General features: G+C 37.2%; 2 protein-coding genes across 10 annotated transcripts in view; both read left to right on the forward strand.

Moving 5' to 3' along the window:
* The window catches only part of LOC123673564, a 378,426-nt gene that overhangs the window by 88,851 nt on the left and 268,374 nt on the right, over window positions 1-21,201 (forward strand). For all 6 annotated transcript variants that reach the window (XM_045608135.1, XM_045608136.1, XM_045608137.1 and 3 more), the window contains one exon: window positions 451-996. In XM_045608135.1, coding sequence (XP_045464091.1) covers window positions 451-996 — 546 coding nt within the window. The remainder of the gene's footprint in view (window positions 1-450; window positions 997-21,201) is intronic.
* Window positions 6,510-9,540, forward strand: LOC123673565. 4 transcript variants are annotated; one of them, XM_045608143.1, is made up of 3 exons: window positions 6,510-6,651; window positions 6,759-8,992; window positions 9,184-9,304. In XM_045608143.1, exons 2-3 carry the CDS (start codon window positions 6,815-6,817, stop codon window positions 9,193-9,195), a joined length of 2,190 nt encoding a protein of 729 aa, XP_045464099.1. In that variant the 5' UTR covers window positions 6,510-6,651; window positions 6,759-6,814; the 3' UTR covers window positions 9,196-9,304. The 4 variants fall into 4 exon arrangements, with proteins under 4 accessions (XP_045464099.1, XP_045464100.1, XP_045464097.1 ...); XM_045608144.1 differs by lacking the exon at window positions 9,184-9,304 and having other exon boundaries at window positions 6,759-8,812; window positions 8,868-9,045; XM_045608141.1 differs by having other exon boundaries at window positions 6,759-9,540.

Genomic DNA, 21,201 nt, shown 5'->3' on the forward strand with positions numbered 1-21,201 from the left:
TTAAATTTTGCTCTCAATTGATCCAATAAGGTTAGGTAATATGTATTTGTTGAAGGTTTCATCTTACTCAATGAACTACACCAAACCATGCACGCCCCAAAATACAGCTGGTTTAACCTTGCCAGCTGTTTGCAAAGATGTTGGTCGTTTTGGGCGGCTTTCTACTCAGCTGACGCTCTTTTTGATTCAGCAAAGTTATTAGGGATGAGTCCATGATTCATCCTATGTAACATATCGAGGCAAAAGAGTCTGTTTATTCCGCTTAGGTAGCTTCAAAAATCGTTCCGAATCGATGATGCTTTGTTATTTTTGATCAGAATTGAGCAAACGCACCACCCATATCCATTTTTCTCGTAGACAAATATAAAATTGTAAATATACTGCCTTCAGATATCTTCAACCTCACCACTATCTCAAGCAACTTTCGTGATCCATGACTTTTTTTTTCAGGTAACTCCAGTCGGTCGTCCAGCTATAACATACGATAACCAGTCTTGGAAAGAGAAGCCCGAAAAAGACACCGAAGAATCAGAAGATTCATCCAGCAAATCATCGGACTCCAAAAAGAGTAAAGCTAAACGCGTTAAGAACTTTCTGAAGAGTAAATACAAGACTGCCATCGGATCCAAATCCAACGGCTCGGGCCAAAGCCAATCCGGTGATTCCGCGTCGTGGTATTTGGAAAAGATCACTGTTCAAAGTGAAGTGAGCGAACTTAACGAAGTGTTCGAAGAGGCTTGCGAATCGTTGGAAGTATTCGATTCCTGCGAACAGTACCGGGTAGCTAATGTTATTTTGATCAAAAACCCCGCAGAAAATGCTGAAAAGAAAAGTGAATCGCTTGGAGATGAAGCTACTTCTGTTGGGGATGAAGACCGTTGTGTTGTCGATACTGAATCTGGAGTTACCTCACCTTTCTTGACAGAGACGCAAGAAGAGATAGAGGGTAACGCTGATGAGGAAGGCATTGAGGATATAGTCGAGGATATGAAGAGGGTGAGTCGAATATTTGAAATTGTTTCTTGAAAAGTGCGAATATATTGCAATTTTCTATTGATTTTAAGATTACTTTATGCTAAGATATCATTTTACTTTCGACTTGAATACTCACTTCATTTTTGCACCACATATTATACAATTTGATTCATTAATTTCATACATAAGTAATGATCACCTTCAAAATGTTCATATTATCAAAATTCATGTCGTTATACTATAGCTTCATCGTGTATAGTCCTACTGAAACTGATTGATTCATCACGAAATCAATGAGTTATATGTACTAAGGATGATGAACTCGGATGTCGTGCAGTTAGCAACAGCTACCTACATATGGTGACGTTTTCTTTAAGCCCTATAGAGTCTGCCTACTGATTTGACAAATTAGTAACTGGTTTCTTTTGTTGACTCCTTTTTTTGTTCTTTTCCACCTAGTGCTACACATCTCAACATTTTTCTCCGACTGATGAGGGACGAAAGGGTGTCTACGGTTAGCGCTTCCCTGTGAAGAATGTGTCCTTACACTTTTTTGCTCATAAATGAGTAATTTTCACTACTATCATTAAATTTACCATGAAGGAATAGAAAAGGCGAATTGAAAAAGTGAGGAGATATATTTGAGTTGTGTCAGGATATAAAATTTCAGATTTTTCAACTTTCGTTTGTCCATTCAAAGGCTTTGTTGAAAGGTGAACTCTCATCGAAAAGATTTCATTAATAACAAATGAGGTTAGCTAAGGTAGGGTAATCAAATTGTAGATGTCTCCTCAAAAAGATTCTATTAGTGTTAGGTATCCTATACACTTCAGGATTGGAAGGCGGGTCAATTTTTTCCTTAGCATGTCTCAAGCCAAGTTGTTGCGTCAAGTGAATTTCACACAAACTTTACGGGCAGTTGAATATTCAGAGATACGCATCTAGGTCGAAAAACCAATCCCAGCAGGTACAGCGAGGGCTAAAAATAGAACAGTCACATCCTTGGCGCCACGTTAACGCTACATATGGTAATACAGAAGTCACATCTTAGGGCAAGGAACAAAGATGTAGACCAATCAGGGACCTGGATTGCGCTTTGGTATGCAAAATCCAAAGCGACACTTAACATCCCCAGGAAATCGGGGTACCATATTTAGTACGCTCGTAGCTGTTACCTTGTAAACATATAACTTGTACAGCCAAATTCAATATATTAGTTAAGAAATCCGGTGTTTTATTATCCCAATTTAATAGAATTATAGTTGATCGATCCAACCAAAAACGTAAGTCATAGTTGTTGCATTGATTCGTAAACTGGTTCGATATTATTTCTTTCAAATTGCTTAATTGTTTTGTCTTTCACTAAAGGTATTGAAGTATGCTTTGGAAGTTTTTTGAAGCCTTATCTTCTCGTGTATGACGTCTTTGCCACAAGGCAATCGGTTCCTTTGGAGTTATAAGAATATATAAGAAGCAGTGTCTCAAGTAATCCAATTTGTTAAAAAAGTGATCTCAGATTTCAATTTTGTTGTCTTTATCTTTGTGGAGACCATATTGTGAATGAATGTGGGAAAGGTTTCACAAATCACAATTGAATAAATACCTACTTTATTATCGCTGACGTTCGATATTTTGAGCATGTGATTTTTGTTCAGAGGTTATGAGACTGACACGAAAGGCTAAAAATGATTTATCTGACAAGTGTACAGGAAATCAAAGATTATACTGAAAGAAATGTTCGTAGATTTCTGTCTAAATCTGTCAGTCACTACAGTATCAATTTGTCATAACAATATTAGATATCCATGGATATTATCATTTTTTCAAACTTGATTGAATCTACGAAGCAAATTGTGAAGCCGGATTCTCTTTTGTCCTTCAAAGCTTTCTGAGGTTATTATTGATTGTAACACTAAAACACTTTTGCACTCATTCTGCATACCATAAACATAACTAACATTTTGCCGCCTAACATGAAAGGTGACGGCAAGTTAGGAGAGAATAAATGAAAGTGTTTATTTATGCACATACTGAGGAAACAGAAAGAGGTAATAAATATGTAAGATCTCGGGAATTATATTAAGTATGTAAATATTATATCGGCGCATCACGATCGGCTTCTTTTATCATGCGACCGTTAACACCCGCACTTATATCTCCTTCTCGAAGAATGTAAATATCACTAGGTAATTGCCAGCTTTCCTGAGCCGTATTTTATTCTCGAAGTGTACGGGATGTGATTCTTCGAAAATATTTTGGACTCAAAATTCGACGCTCAATTCATCGCCTATCAAGGTTTTATAATAAATTGATAATCTCCACAAAGTACACTGATCAACAATTGCTAGGGATCACTTATGAACTTCTCTTCATTTGTATTTTTTCAAGTTATCGCGTGAATATCTGTACATTATATGTTCTCTAAGGAAAAAGTAAGATGTTTTCAGTTGATTATATCAAAGTCTTCCTCACTTCATCGGCTCTTGTTCACAAAATCGATTATTATCTGTAGGCTGTTACAGGTGGAGTGAAAAGCAATGTGGTATTTGTTATTAAATCTGTTTTTTTCTCTCGTTCAAACACATTAGGTGACAATAATTGAAGAAATGAGAACAATATCAGCTTATCAGTCATGCCGAGAAGACGTTTGGCTCCTGTGCAACTGGACCAAATTATACGGTGGATACAGGAAGCTTTGTCCCAGCGAGAAGTGTCCCAGCGGTTGAATGTTTCGCAAAGTGTCGTGAGTCGGGCTTGGAATAGGTTAATCCAAAACGACTCAGTAGCTTATGTTCATGGGGGAGGTCAGCAGCGCAGTACAACAGCTGCCCAAGATCGTCTTTTGATCCTCAATGCTAGGAGAAATCCCACTTACCCGAGAGTTGCAACAGGAGTTCTAGTTTCGAACCAGACTGTAAGACGACGACTACATGTTCGTGGTTTGAGAGCACGTAGGAGGGTACAACATCCCCGTTTGAATAGGGAACACCGGGTTCATCGACGGCAATGGGCTGAGGAGCACCGCAATTGGACACTTGAAGATTGGAGCCGATGTTTATTTACGGATGAGTCTAGATTTCGTTTGGTCAACTCCGATGGACGTATTCTTGCTTGGAGGGAAAGAGGTCGAAGGTATGCAGAATAGTTTATGGTACCCACAACAGCTTTTGGCGGAGGTTCTATATGTGTATGGGGAGGCATTTGTTTGAATCAACGCACAGAGTTGGTTGTTCTGCAGAACACCACCATGACCAGCCAGAGATATCACGATATGATTATTGAACCCATAATTGTTCCGTTTGCGGCTGCCGTGGGCGAGAATTTCATTTTAATTGACGATAATGCCCGTCCATATCGTAGTCGTCTGGTTAATGAAGCGCTAGAAACTCATGCTATTGATAGGATGGACTGGCCAGCTCGCTCTCCAGACATGAATTGCATCGAACATGTCTGGTCTGAGATGTCTAGACAATTGTCAACCTTAGAACAACCGATCAATAACCTGGAGGACCTTTCTAACGCTTTATGGGATATTTGGACGAATTTGCCCCAAAATTTTATAAATCGTTTGATCGAAAGTATGCCTCGTAGAGTAGAATGCTTGAGACGAGCTCATGGGGGACCAACTAGGTACTAGCTTAACCGAAACTTCAGCCTTCCTGTGGTTTCATCATAAAATTCTTATGTTATTCAAACACAGAATTTTGAGTGTTCCTAATAAAGTCTTTTTTTCTCTCCAACTTTCCATTTTTTCATTCTTTTTTCAAGTGAACCATATTATCAACTGAAAATACTCTGATATCTGACTAAATTTATAATCTTGGAGCGAATATTTCAGATATAAATTTAGAACAAGTAAGTGATCCCTATCAATTGTTGAGCAGTGTAAATTTATAATCTCCACAAAGTACTTTGGCGAGGCGTTCTCGAGTCAATTTCGGAATCTTTCTGAGAATTGTGGTGCTTCGTCCTGAGATCTCTGATGGAATAATGAGTTTGGCACACCATTATCTCAGCTAATTACGCTTTCCATCTGTAGATCATAGCAGGGGAAATTTCAGATCTTCGTCCCTTTGCCGCTAATTTCATTCCTCATATTTTCTGCCGTTGTCTGATCGGAAGGCTTTCCTCCCTACTTCATGTCATTTTTTTCTTCTATTTAGTCCTTTGAAAGAGGTATTTCCTCTTATATGTCTCTCTTATTTTGATTTGTAGTATCTTTCTTAATTCCTTATTCTCGTGCTCTTTCAGCGTCTCTATTGTCTTCTTTCTTAGTTTATTGACTATTTCCTTCAATAGTTTCAATTTTCAGTTCTTCTCTGATTTGTTGGTTTAGTTATATACCATGGGGCATCAACCGCTGTTCTAATTACTGAATTCAACTTTGCAACTGATCATTATTATTGTCTTTCTTATTGTACCAGGTAACTCCTGCATACGTTATGCTTGTTATTAGCACTAGATTCTGCTATATTTACTTTTCTTGGTGGAGACACAAATAAACTACATATTCAATAATCGCATTTCTTCCATCGAATATCTATTCGATAATAGCAAGATGGCGTCGGTTGAGGATGACCTGAGTGAAGGCGAGAGCATTAGGAGTGAAAAAGAAGTAAATTTAGTGAAAAATAATTATAGGTGTTGTGTTAAAAAAGTGTGCACAACTCAAGTGTGTATGAATTGTGGGGGCTTATACCATAATTCGTGCGCGAAGAAGAAAAATATAAAAGTTATCAATGAGAGATACGTCGAGTGCTGTGATGAAGTCCAGGATGGGAGGCGGAATCTGAATAGAGAGGAAATATTGCAGTTGAAAATCGAACATCTGAGTAAGCTCCTTGTGGAATCCAATGAGAAAAATGAAATATTGAAGGAAAATAATAGCATTCTAAAAGAAAACAATAAATTATTGAAACAAAGGTTAGATGACATGGAGAAAAAATATGCTGAAAAAACTGATAATGAGCGTGAACAGTACTCTGATATACTGAAAACTGATCGGATAGGAGATAAGATAACAAACAAGACTTCTGACAGCAAGATAGTTCCAAGAGTAGTAGTTCAGATGCATGAGGACGCCGAGGTTGACAGGCGACATCTGATAGATGACACTAATTTCAAATTCAAAGCAAGACAACAACAACAAAGTAAATTCACGTCAACATCAAAGAATCAGGGCAATAAAGAAATACATATCAGAAATATTAATAATGAAACATCATACAATCACGACGGTTTTGAAAGAGTTCAACGCAGAAGACCTAAATCTAGACGACTTGGCACAACGAGAGTCTCCGAAGAAGAGGAAAAAACAGGTTTTGTTGGAGCTGAAAGAAGAGCATGGATATATCTTTATAGAATAAAACGACATGTTAAAGCTCAACAAGTAGAAGAATATGTGAAGAAAAACCCGGCTTTCACCAATGAAAAGGTCGAAGTGAAAGAGTTACCAAGTGAACCAACTCAGTTGAAATGTTTTGTTTTGACGGCACCGCTTGAGAAAAAAAATCAACTGTACGATCCTTCGTTTTGGCCACAAAATGTGGGAGTGAAGAGATTCAATTTCGGACACTTCCAAAAATATAAACCAAGTGAGGATTTTTTATAGATAATAAATCATATCAGAGGGACCCACAGAAGCATGTGAAGAACAACCATGAATACTCTAATAAGGTGGGTAACTACAGCATTATTCATCAAAATATATATGGGAAACAGTATAGATCAGGTTGAACAACTTTTGAGGGAAAATACAGAAACTTTAATACTTTGTATTACAGAACACTGGAGGTCAAGAAATCAAATCACTCAGATTGGTATTCAAGGCTTCAGACTAATGTCCTGTTTTTGCAGAGAGGAGGGAAAGCATGGAGGATCAGCCATTTACATCAAAGATTCTATAGTATGTAGAGAATACAAAAATACAAATAAGCTATCCATACTTGGAGAATTTGAATGTTGTGCTGTTGAGTGTTCTCTGAAAAAGATTAACATTATTGTCCTATGCATCTATCGACCACCGGGCGGTTCAATTGAGGTATTTTTTAACCAGCTAGAGAATATTCTTTCCAACCAGATAAACCTTGAAAGTACTATTTTTATAACAGGGGATTTCAACATTGAAATGCTGGACGAAAATAGAAATAAGCTCAGACTGGCTACAATGCTCAATTTCTACTCCATCAGAACAACTGTTGTTAACTACACCAGAGTAACTGAGCAAACTAAAAGCTGCTTAGATAACATATGTACAAACCTACATAATGGACACACATCGGTAATTCTTGCATCACATGTATCTGATCACTTTGGGCAGAAATTTGTGTTCAATATAGACAAAAATGATGAAAGGAAATTTGTTCGCAAAAGATTTCTCTTCGATGAAGCAAATAGAATTAACTTTGTAGACCAACTGAAACAACAAACATGGGAGGACATACTTGTAATCGATAGGAAGGATGTGAATGAGCAGTGGAAGACTTTTATCAATGTCTATTTGAACATATTCAACCAAAGCTTTCCACTTACCAGAATTCATTCCAATAACAACAAGAAATACAAGAAGAGTGAACGTGCTGAGGAAATCAAACATCAATTAGATATTTTACTAGTACTTTTGACTGATAACCCATCTCTCAAGGAGCAATACAAAAACATGAAAAAGTATTATGACAGCATATTGAAAGAGGACAAAAAGAAATATCTTCAGGATAGAATAATGAAATCAGATTGCAAAATGAGATCCATGTGGACCATATGTGGAGAGTTAACAGGGAAAAATAAACACAGAGAAAATAACATCGATGAAAATCCAAAATCATTGCCAGACAAATTTAACATACACTTGATTGAAGCAGTCCAAAAACTAGTAGATGAAGTGCATCATCAGAATTTCTTCTGTGATATAGAAGAGAATGATCAGTCGCTGTTCTTGAGACCTGTAAATACTGGGGAACTAGTTAACCTGTGTTCCAGACTGAAGAACAAACATTCCAGCGGATATGATGACATTCCAACCAGTATTGTCAAACTTTCACTTGTACAGATAGCATCAGTATTGTGTTACATCATCAACAACTCCATGAAATTTGGGAAATTCCCTGATCAGTTGAAATTTGCCCTCATAAAACCCATATATAAGAAGGGAGACCGTAATAGTCTTGATAGTTATAGGCCAATCAGCTTGCTGCCCTCATTCTCCAAAATTTTCGAACTGGTAATGTGCACAAGATTGTTGGATTTCTTCAAAAAATGTAATCTGTTTTTGGACTCGCAACATGGTTTCCTGAAAGGTAAATCTACAAATACTGCCATCTATCATTTTGTAAATATGATACTCCAGGAATTTGAGAAGAAGAATTTAGCAATTGGTGTGTTTTTAGATCTTAGCAAGGCCTATGATTGTGTGAACCTCGAATATTTACTAATAAAACTTGAAAAATATGGCATAAGAGGAAAAGCATATAAGTGGATTGAATCTTATCTTCTAGACAGAAAACAGCAAGTCATCATTAATGAAAACAAATCCAATATTGCAATTAAAGAAAGAGGTCTAGCGCAGGGCAGTAACGCAGGTCCTATTTTTTTCATCATCTATATTAATGACCTTATTATGGATGGACTGGTGAACTATGTGGATGACACCAACATATTGGTATCTGGAAGGACCCTCCCGGAGGCAGTTGATAAGGCGTATGACAGTTCATCTAGAATCTGTGATTGGTTCAACAGGAATGAGTTGGCACTGAATTCGTCGAAGACAAACATTATGGTATTCAGAACAAAGAACTCCCGAGTTACTCCAACTGGCACCATAAACCTGAATGGCAATGAAGTGAAACCTGTTCATGATATGAGATTTCTTGGAATACATATTGATGAATTTTTAGATTGGAACAGTCATGTGGAAAAAACTGGGCTGAGATTGAGTAGCATTGGATATGGAATCAGAGTGGTATCCAGACATATGGATGAGAGGACATTGAAAATACTGTACCACGCCAACTTTGAATCGGTACTGAGATATGGGATTGTGTTTTGGGGATGCAGCTCCAGCATTCAACTCCTTTTCATTATACAAAAAAGAACCATAAGATCAATCAGGCATATGAAATTTGGAGCCACCTGCAGGGGTGTTTTCAGGGATATGCAGATTATGACTATATATGGGTTGTATATATTTGAGTGTCTGATGTTCTTTTTCAGGCACCAAGTTGAATTCAGCTCTAACTTTGGTCATGGCTATAATACAAGGACGACGAATTTCATTTACCCTTCTCATAGGCTTACAAGTACAGAAAAAGGAACCTACTATATGTGCATAAAACTATATAATAAATTACCATCTACATGCAGATTATCTAGCTTAATAAAATTCAAGAATGCCATAAAGAAACTGCTAATTAAACTGGAACCATATTCACTTAGAGATTTTCTAGATTGTAACAACTTGTCAGAGTTTGTATAGATTGTATATATTGTTGTTGACATCATTTCGCTTCTCTCTCTGTAATTTACTGTGGGGATGATTTGAAATAAAGGAATTTATTATTATTATTATTATTATTATTTTATTATCTTCAGCTTGTTTTCTAGAGAAAGTTTACTTTTAGGGTTGAGCAACGAGTACAGTCTGTCGTGCAATTGCCTTGTCTTTTTTCTGTTTTTTTCTATCTGTTTGTTACAATTCATTCTTTCATCCAGTATCACTCCCAGATATTTTGCTTCCTTTTTCCATTCTATCGTCTGGTTTTCTATTTTGACGTTTCCTGCTTTCTCTTTCTTTACTGTTGTTCCTCCGAAGTAGATTGCAACTATTTTCGATGTGTTCACTTTGAATCTCCATTTCTTGAAGTATTCCATCAGTATATCTAGGTCTATCTGTAACTGCCTAGTGATTGTTTTCCGCATTCTACTGTGGTAGTATATGGCAGTGTAATCTGCTAACTGGATTATTTTGCATCTATTCCTCTCGGTATGTCTGTCATGTATAAGTTGAACAGCAGCGGTCCTATCACCGATCCTTGGGGAACTCCGGCTTCTATTTCTCTAATCGTTGACCCGGTACTATCGATATTGACATGGGGTGAGTGTGTTATGGGTTGAGTTTATATCTCTAGTGGTGCCGATTTAGAGAGATATGCGCAGTCTATGACGCCATCTCTTGGACAAGCTCAGAGTCACTGCAATGCGATGAAGTCCTAGGTTCAGATTCGAAAGACCGATCTGCTCAACTTCCTTTTACTGATTTCAGTGTTTATATCATTGAAATATGAAGTGTATGCTACATAATCCCTTAAAAAAAAAACACAGCTGAAATTTTCAGAGAAGTACTTGTCCTTTGTACGAGTATCTTCAGATTATTTTGAAATGATTTATACAATAACATTCATATCTTGTTATCTGTTAAAAATTCAACTATTTTTTGAATTGTTTTTGTGTGAATTATGGTTGTATAATGTGTATTAAGAAGAACTCCATTATTTTTGCATGGAAGATAAGGCTAGTATTCGTAGTAGATAATTCCCTGCACTTTCCACTAAACACACAGCAGAACCTTCCTAGACGTCAGTCCTAGCTTGGCCACCTTTCCGACGGCTCACCGCGTTTCGACCACGATCGTTTTCGCTTGACGATGTCGTAAGTGATACACTTTTCGTCAACAGTCATCAACCGCTTCGAAAATGGGTTGATTTTTTAGCGACTCGTAAATGGAAATTTGGCCAATGAGGTTTTGTTTTCAAGTAGCCCGAAGATATGAGAAAAACTTTTGACTTCTTACCACAAAAATTCAATTTTTTTTGTGCGAAGATGGATTGATGAGTGATCGCATATATTGCTTCAAATCAGAAAGGACAGAGTTTAATTTTAATCGCAAAGAGACAATCAAACCAATCAAGATAATACTCATTCCAATAGTGTAGAGAGTTCGCTCAAAAAAATGTTATATGGATTAATTTGATGATATTCATTCAACCGAATTGCTGGAGCATCAAGACATTTTCAGATGAGATTATTCTAGTGGAAACTTTTTATTCTAATTCAGTTAGCTATATCTATCGCAAATGGAAAGACTGAAAATAGGAGTTGACTAATGAGCTTTATTGTAGTATTATATTCGGCATCCATACACCTTCTTCAAATGTATTTTGTCTCAGCGTATATATTGAATCTGATAAGTATTAGCCCATAGGATATGTTTTCACTTTCGTTGAGATTTTGCCTTGCACTATTATGTGAAAGAAGCTCATAAATCTCAACTTCTCATCCGATTGGAAGTTATGCAAATACATCGGAGGAATAACAAAAAATTACTCACATATTCACGTAATCTCAGAGAAACTGAGGCTGGTACGACCTATCTCGAAGCTATTGGTTGAGAGAGGGAGCTCACGACATGTGTATTCGATTAGTAGTTGGGGGGACATTCATTGATAGAATTACCTATATTCAATTATCGAATCATATTACTAGATTATAGTGAAAGTAAAATTGGTTGATACAGTAGCGATTAAGTTCAAAAAATTCAGAGAATCCTTGTAATTTTTCTCGCATTGCGTGTGATTGACTACTACACTATCAATATCACAATTTCTATTTACATTTTCAGCTGCCTGGCTCGCATTAATAATAATAATAATAAATAGGATTTACACTGCGCAAAAGAATTAACGCACGTTAAAGAAATCTCAAATTTATTCTACAACTGAAGGTGTTCTCAATGATAATTATTTTTATCAGAATTATGCATGCATATGTTATCCACTTTCAACGTTTTTCTTCAATACAGATGTTTTTTCTCAGCAGAAATAAAAAAAGATGAGATTATCAGATTTTGAATGTATTGGCTCCATTCTGAAATCAGTTGTTCTCGATCAATTCAAGTGATCAATAGTTTTTCTTTCGTTTGATTTTCTACACTCGATCGCTATGCAACGCGAAACACGCAATTTGACCCAAGAGAAATGTGCCTAAGCGGTAGTTTTGCGAGAAAAAGGGTGAACATACACAAGAATTGCAGAAAGGTTTGGAGTTTGCCATACAAGTGTGTCCAGAATGTTGCAGCGATTCAGGGAGACAGGTATGAATGTCCGAAGACCAGGACAGGGTAGACCACGGGTAACAACTGTCATTCAAGAACGTTACTTGAGAGTTCCTTCGTTGAGACAACGGTTTGCAACCACTCGCCTCCTTCAAAATCAGCTCGAGTAAACTCATGGGGTGCAAATTAGCACTCAGACAATAAGAAATCGCCTCAGAGAATATGATTTATGGCCTCGTGTCGCGGCAAGAAGCCCAGCTCTTACCCCAGCCCATCGAAGGGCGCGTTTGGATTTTGCGAGAGAACATATCCATTGGGAAGAGGCTGATTTGGAAAGTAACTCGAAGACGGTGTATTTTGCTGATATTTTTGAGTTATTTTCAACCAAAATAAAGTGCTAGTGTAATTCCCTTCATGGCGGTCCTGAAAACTTATAGCCAAGGTATTGAAAACAAATCATTACTGATATTTGTGTAGGCTTGGTTAATCGATCGTCTAGAGGTATGATTCGATTACCTGACCTTTCGTCTTTTTCTCCGTGACTTTGTTGGATTCGTAATAATTAAACTCTTTCGAATTATTTACATCTACTTACAAAGCCACACTCATACAGTACAAACTCAGTATTGAGAAGATCCTAATTACGTCTCAATTACAAGTTTCTCACTACGGTACTGAATTTCGTCTTTAACTCTAGTTTTAATTACTCGAAACGTCTTCGATTATCACGTCTTTGTCGTACTTCAAGTTTTCGGTCGTCTCGTCTTTGATTTGTTCGCTACTCTTCTTAATCTAGTCCGCGAACCGTCTTTTCGTCTAACGTCTTAAGTTTCAACCGACAGAACTTACTCTTACTTCGACTAACACCGAACTTTACTCGTCTTCGTCTTAACTTGAACTGTGTGATTGGAACTTACTCTGTCTCTCATATCGACTTCCCTCCTTTCGGCTTGACCACACCCTTAGGGAAAGTACCATCCCCTATTCCAATAAGAATTTTGCCGTACCGCCCACAAAGATCTTCGCGGATTCCTGGAAATCGAATATTCTCGAAGGACTAGTACCTGATACACAGATATAACATATCTGGTACAACCGTCTTGTTCTCGAACTTTCCCAACCCCCCAGTAAATCTCTTCAAGATTTACAACTCCATGGCATATCTTCGACACCTCGAAGAATTACACATCCTTTTTACATTATATGTACAATAACAATTCGTTCCCTGTAAATTCATTGAAACTGTCATGCCCTCGACCCTTGAAGAAACTAATAGGTCTCCAAGCATCCGGTTGATCATCTCAATTATTTACAGGGAACAATAACTGGATCCTACATTTGTATTGAATAAAATTCGAAGAACTACCAAAAGCAGTTCATCTATACATAATATTGAAAAGAGATTCCCACTTCTTGCTATCCCGAGTTTAACCCCAAGCCAACAGATGGCGTGAAAGTCAATATTCCTCAAAATTGTGAGTTGCTAATCTATAGCACCTCAATCTGTGATTCCAACCCTGTCTCCCGACGGCTGAACATCGATACTCCGACCGACGGCCAGTCATAGACCATATTGTGTTTGCCAACATTATAATATTGTGACATATATGAGTGGTGTGTACCGTGGTCGGGTGAAAGTGCACGGTGCTCGTGCCGTTTGAATATCTCGCGCAGCCACAGCTTCCGGGCCCTCCTCGCCGACCCTCGACCCCCTTAAACCTCCGGCTCTCGTCGGATTCATGTGGCGAATATGGCAAATCTGATCATGTCGCCGAGTCTCTATAAGGACATTCCCAATACGGAAACAATTCTACAAATTACTATTTTCCTCGTTATTATTCGTACGACCGTTTTCTCGAATGATGGCACTAACAAGAAGCGCCAGCGGAAACAGACTAACCATTGTTTCGCCCGATGCGAGATATCGTTCTGTGGTTATCGCAATTATCTTCAGTTTTATTGATGTTTTTATACGTTCAGAGTTTTCTCACACTGGGGTGTTAAATGGGGAATTACCGCAACATTGTCGCATTAGAGTGACGATAAGAATCTGCTCCGCCCAATATTGTTCAGCTCTCACGAACGTTCATCTATCCAGGTTCTGAACTCGACCAAAGCTGCTTTGACTTCAAGGTCATATCGTTTCAATTTCACTTTACGTGGATAATTGAATCATTAATTTGATTCAAACCTCTTTGGCCAGAAGTTTGCAACTATTTTGCACTCTTCAATTCATGTTAGGCTAGTGGAATTTTCGATGACGCGGTAATTTGTCAATTAATCGTATGCCATCGGTCGGAGCGCGGATCTAAAAAGAATTTTCTGGAAGATTTTCAATAATGGACTAGTTTTCATTTTTTTTTTAAGGATTGATCCTAAAAATTTAAGTAAAATGAAACAAAAATGTGGAAGAATCATTGAAATGTCTCTAGAAATGAAAAAGGTATGGGACTTTGAAGTTGCCTTGGAAGAATAATTTCATAGTCTAGTGTGTGACGTCACGCCACTTACACGAGGCGACTGGTATTCGCAGAGTGCTTACGAATTCATTGGTGTAAAATCACTTGTGCCGTTCGTGTCGTGTTTTGTTCGTTACACGATGGCTGAAATAAAAAAAAAATCCTAAAAATATTGTATTGTGTCGATGTGTGCAAGCACGACAATTAAAAATCCCAATAAATTGTTTTCTCATGTACCAAATGACATGAATCGAAGGAAGAAGTGGTGCAAATTAATGAGGCGTGACTTAATTGGACCTAAAACTACTTCATATGTGTGTGAAGATCATTTTGATGTAAGTACCTATCAGTACTAGCTGTCTATTTCTTATAATAAAAATACTAAGGTGTAAGTTGGTTTGAAATAAGTTATTGAGTAAAAATTACTTTGTCCTTTCACGAAGTCTTCTTCCATTATGGTGACATAAAAACAAAACTCGAGATAAAACTACACTGTACAACTACCTACAAACGGCGCGAGAGCCTTGGCGCGGCTAAGTATTTAAACGTAATATATGGTGTAGCGATCACAGGCAAGTGGCGTGTCGTCACAGACGAGTCGGAGACCAAAGACGTTCCGCGTTAAAATACGTAAATTTAAATAATATATTTCTCAGTCATTTATTGATGGATTTTAAAAAATTTTTCACTGATTCATCAGTTTTGCTCTATATTTTAATTCTATCGTGTCAAATATAGTATTATCAACATCACTAAACTAGTCCATTGTCGAGACTTCAGGAAGGAGACGTACCTTGGTTTAGATTTCAGCCGTTATTGGTTTAATTTGGGATTTGGAGTTTAATTTGTCGGAGAGAATTGTGTCGGGATTCTCGCACCTACCGTGGGATTGGAACAACAGAAACCTCTCTTGGGATTGAAAAATATCAAGAAGTTCTTCCTTGAGATACAGAATTTGTAATAGTACGTACGTTAAATCACTTTAGTTCCTGAATCTGAGAGAATATCTGCGTAATACCTGGCGTTATCACATCAACTTCGCTGAATGGGGATTGGAGTACTATAGCTTTCTGAAAAGATCTAGTGTTCACAAGGCTGAAAATAATTTACAGAAGAGGTTCCATCCTAATAGCAGAGAAACTCATTTAAAACCAATTCAAGTTAAGGTTTTTTTTCATTATTTGGTAAGAGTGAAAAGGATCGATCAGTTTTCATTTCATTAAATTTGTAAAAACCTGAGTAGGAGTTTTGCTGCCAAATAAGCCAAACCCTAGAAATTAGTTTTCAGAGTCTCATGGGCAATTGTAACGTTACAAGTTCTCAGTCAATTGTTACGGTGTGTTATCTTCTTGGGATTGCTGGTAGAGTCATTTGTATGGCAACTCAGTGGTGCCTGCCATGTACACCCTCACCTCCAAAGCATGTTGCTGTTATTTGTTATTGCTACGTCGATGAGTATTGCTGTTTCCTAATGTTTATTGACTGAAAATTTATGGGGTTTGTTGTTAGGAATTGTTTTATCAGTTAGAATCGTACGATCCCAGTAAAGTTTATGGGGTTCGTTCTCCAGGATGGTCTCCGGTCCAAGTTTTCGCATGTGAGAGCTTTAAAGTTTTTAGGGATGAACTTTTTTATATACCTACGAGTACGCACGATAGTACATTCTGAAACAAGTTACAGAATAGGCTACTATTTCAACACGAATGCGAAATTCGAACGCATTCGGTAGAGTAAAGAACTGAAGAACTTTCATTTGGTTATATTCTCGAAACCATTCAACGCATTTTTTCAATAAATGAACTAAAGTCTCTAGCAAAATCCGAACAACTTTTATTGTGTACCTACCTTCAGGGTGGTCGGATATAAATGATTTTACCTAGGTATTTTCTAACATTATTGGCTCAAAATCTGAAAATAACAGACATTTGGTCAGACTCGTACGCCTCTGTTCATCTGGAATAAGTGCCCATCCAAATTCTTTCATTGTTTGGTGTTATCAGCTTAATCAGGCTAGATTTTCATCTATTCAACGATCACTTTCTAGCTCACTTCAGTAGCATAGTTAAGTAATTACTTGATTTCCAATCGAATTTCAGACGTTCAGAACAAAACACTTTGAGGAGATCCTTAACCTACTTGACCAAAGAAAACTAGGTTATAAATGGAACGTATCACAATGAACCAAATGGTCGAGTATCTAAACGGACAAACTAATTATCACGTATGGCAGAAATATTCAAGAATATCTAGCATTCTGTTGTCACAGATTAAAATCAAAATTTCTTCCTCTAGAGAACAGAGAGATGAATGAAAACATTAATCATCTGCCGGAACCTCATATTACACCTGCGGCTAAAAACAAGCACAAAGACAGTTGGAAAATGGCACAATGCTTGATACACTAAATAGTAATGATGCTCGTGACTTGTACCAGGCGATATATCACTTTTACTGGTAACTAGCCCATAAAGTATTTCGAATCGCGCTACTCTGTGACTGAATACCATTATTCTGTGCGCGACACGACTCTTGTGTTGTAATACAAGAGGCCAGTGAAGAAACGGATTCATGGGAAATTTCAAGTTCAGAAGCGCAATATGGCGATACTTATATCGGAGAAAGACAACAATGGACAACCCTTTGCAAATAGATCAGGAGTAGGTAGACACCAGAGATTTGCATTATAAGATATTGTATCAAGTATCATCTTACTGATATACATATATTTTTTAATCAATTATTGTCAAGGTCCTGCAATATACATTTTTTAATCTGATTTATTGAATATGACATTTTTCGAGTTCACGGTGGATATAATATCAACAAATCAAAGTTATAGTACCTAATCACATTTTAATTCACAGTCTATATGACAACAAACGTTTTCACAACGACGTTGTTATCTTAAAAAACAAATAGTTGGTTAGGACTACATTTTTGTAGGAGAGTTATCCTCTTTGTGGTACCTATATTCTTAGTGAAGAAAAGAAATATCAGGTTCAAGCTCCGTGCGAAATTTGAATTAAAAGAAAAAAGAAGGGGAAGCAACATCCAATATCCGATTTAGATTGAGTTGGAATTTTGTATGTATGAGGTGAAGTCAAAAGAAGTCCATTATTTTGCAAGAAAAACAAGTCTTTGATTGCCATAGCTAGAATGATCCGATTAAGGTGCCGTTTTTTGGATTAGTTGTTGTCATTTCGAAGGTGATATCATTATGCTTCTCTCATAGAAGGCCCCGTCCCTATTGGCAAAAAATTGAGACAGTCGATTTTCACAAGCCTCTGTTGAAGCGAATATTTCACCATCAAAATTGTTCGCCATAGACAAGAACAGATGGTAAACAGTTGGTGCCAGGTCCGGACTCTAAGGTGAGAATCTCCCATCCAAGCTCCCGAAGCGTCTAGCAAGACACTATCAATGTGTGTGGAGTCCTGATGGAACACAACTGCTCTCCTATTGACCAAAGCTGGCCGCTTCTGGGCAATTGCTTTCTTCAGACGGTTCAGACCAATTTTTGACAGTACATTTCCGAGTTAACAGTTGTTCCCTAGGAGAGCAGCTCATAGATAATTCCCAGCTTATCCCTCCAAACACATGCCAAAACCTTCCCAGTCGGCAATCCTAGCTTGGCCAACGACCAAGACCGTTTTCGCTTGACGTTGTCGTAAATGTTCTACTTTTCATCACCAGCCACCAACCGCTTCAAAATGGGTCAATTCTGTTGCGATTCAGCAGAGATACGCAGATGGAAATATGGTCCAGTTTTTCTTTCGTTAACTCTTGTGATACCCATACATCGAGCTTCTTCTTGAGACCAGCCTTATGCAAATGGTTCCAAACGAATTTTATTGCAATCTTCATCTCTTGGGCAATCGAAAACCTGCAATGTACATGCATTCCAGTGCGTGGTCCCTTTTTGATATCGAAATTACTTGAACGGAATTGACGAAAACAAAATTGCGCATGATTGGCTGTTACAATATCAGGACCATAAACACTATTTGAATTGTCAGCCGCCTGGCTTGAATATTCACCTTTATCGAAAGAAAACTGTGAAATATAGCTTATTTTCTCTTTGCTAGTGTCCATCTGTGACGTTCGCTGAAATTAAACTGAGTCAAATAATCACAAAACTGTTCCGAAGTTTTTATAGTACGAAAACTCATCTTTCTAACGCCATTTAGTGGAGCCCGATCGGCTTATACAACGCGAGATACAGATAAATAAAGCCCTCTATATACCATTTTCTACTCAAATGACATCGAAATAAACCTAAAATGAATTTTATGAATTCGGGAAATTACCATTGTATCATTCTCATAATAGACGAACACTCTTTGTGGTACAACTTTATATCATGCAGTTATAGAGATATTTCCCCAGTATCAACCATATAATATTCTTCTATTATTCACAGTTCAAAGAGACCGCCTATCTGATTGGAGTTTGTTGGTATCCCGATCAGCACAGAATGAGGGCATAATTTTTTATGTCTGATTTATGAAATGATGATGTTTATTGTAGCAATTTAGATATGCTAAACAAACCTCAATGTACCTATACTGGGTATGTACGTATTGTTAGAAAAAAAAGACTTCGTGATCACTATTCGAGTTGCATAAGCCAGTAACTAGGTTATTCTATCGATGAAATTAATTAATGCTTAATAGCAAAATTAATGACCTCATTATCGAATCGTCACAGGCACTATTAGAGAATATTTGTCGAATTATATAGGCTAACTAAAATATTCTCGGAATGGTTAAGCCCTAGGTTACGATTATTAGAGCAGAATTGCTCAATGACAATTGACTTATGATACCTAGTTTGGCAGAACATAGAAGTAGATAATTCATCATCGGGGTCAACCAAAAGAAATTATAACAATTTCGAGAGAAGAAAATCGAATCTAAATTTGAATATTCTGTTTTTTATTTTACATAATGTGCACTTTGCAATTTTCATTGTTTTGGAATCGCCTGCCGCCATATCAAGAAATAATGTATGTTTTTTTCTTCATGTTGATTAATTTTGCCTCGTCTACAAATTTGTTGCTCATAGATTTTGGAGGGGAAGGATCTTCAAAATCAGAATCAATTTGTTCTGGTATGTATTCTGAGCTGAATGAGACGAAAAAAGTTCAGGTTCAGGTATTTCTAATACAGACACAAGGCACAATAAACACACTCAAAAAAAAAAAAAGAAACAAGCCAAGGGTATCCTTCTAAATATGAACTACAACTTATTTGCGGAGTAGCATAGTACAGGTTCATACTGCACGTTGCGCAATATGATATTGAAACTTCAAACTGTTTGAAGAAGTTTGATTTCAAGCCAAACCTAAAGGTAACAGAAATACATGTCAAGTCAACTTCTTTACATAAAAAGTTTGATTTTCAAGTCAAGTTTGTGAGTAAAATCAAACTTGTTTGACTTGAATGCATCTCTAACTATAAGCTTCACAAATGTTAAAAACTACCGATCGGAGACATTGTTTGAGATCGGTAAAATATGCCAATCTTTTTTGATACTTAATATACAGGATGCGCTAACAAATCTTGCCTGTTTTCAGAACTAAATAAAATCCATTGCGTGAGTCATATTTTTTTTACTTTTGAAATGTGGGTAGGCACAAAATGTAGGCACCATTCAGGCACAAAACCAAAGGTTTTATTTTACTTAGTTTTGAAGATCAAATTAGTCAGGTGTGGTTCCCAATTCTCCAAAAACTGAGTAAACTCATTTATGGAGTTTGTAATGTTTCCTTCAGTATATCTCCCTGGATGTTGGTTTACAAATCTTGTAGGTTCCTCAGTAGTTTCTCATAAACACAGAATTTAAAGAAATGAAAATTCTTTCCTATCACTACTCACTTGAAGAGCGTCTTCAGGAACGACTTCCAGAAGAACATCACATATGTTCCTCAGTAAATTCACGTTCAGAAAGCTCCTCCGTAAACACCATCTCTTATGGATGGTGCTGAACTTCATCATGAATAATTTTGCAGAAAGATCAAAGAAAAGTCATAGAGCACACGAATGTTCACGCGCAGAACTCCATGTTGATCACTACATGATGGAACTCACTACTTGAATTCTCAAGTGATCTGAGAGGCCGAGAGACTCATGTTCTTCTTACCACAATTGCAGTTTATCCATGTAACAATCGATTTCCAGTCAAGAACAGATGCCAACAGATTTCAATTGAATGTGTCACAGCAAATATTTTTAGTCCCGCCTGTCGAACGAGACCACTAGCACTTCATTTTACTGAAATAGCGATCATTTTAGTAAACAAAGTTATGCTGTCTAACCCCGAACTAAAACAAATTTTTCACAAATAAAGAGAATGTGACCGTTTCATTCCCTCGTTCCTCTTCCTCTACTACCCTCTTCAAAAACGTCAGATTTCTGTGGATCACCCTGTATATAATACCTTTGGCATATTATATGAATTGAGTAAGCTATAATTTCGACATCGTTTCCTACTTCAAGACCAGAAAAATTACTTATCCATTCTGTTCTAAGCACATAAATGCATTAAACAATTTTCCACTTCATTTCTATTCCGACCAGCTCTTGTTATCCTCGAAAGGTTTGTACTTCGGTAATTGAGGACGATGGAGTTTCTGCAGATAAAGTATTCTCGTTCATTTCGAATTCCACGAAATGTCGAGAATCCTTTAAGAAGGCTGCTGAGGTTTTCCGTATTTCTCACATG

The sequence above is a fragment of the Harmonia axyridis genome, chromosome 2, assembly GCF_914767665.1.
Source record: "Harmonia axyridis chromosome 2, icHarAxyr1.1, whole genome shotgun sequence".
In the NCBI taxonomy this organism is placed as follows: Eukaryota; Metazoa; Arthropoda; class Insecta; order Coleoptera; family Coccinellidae; genus Harmonia; species Harmonia axyridis.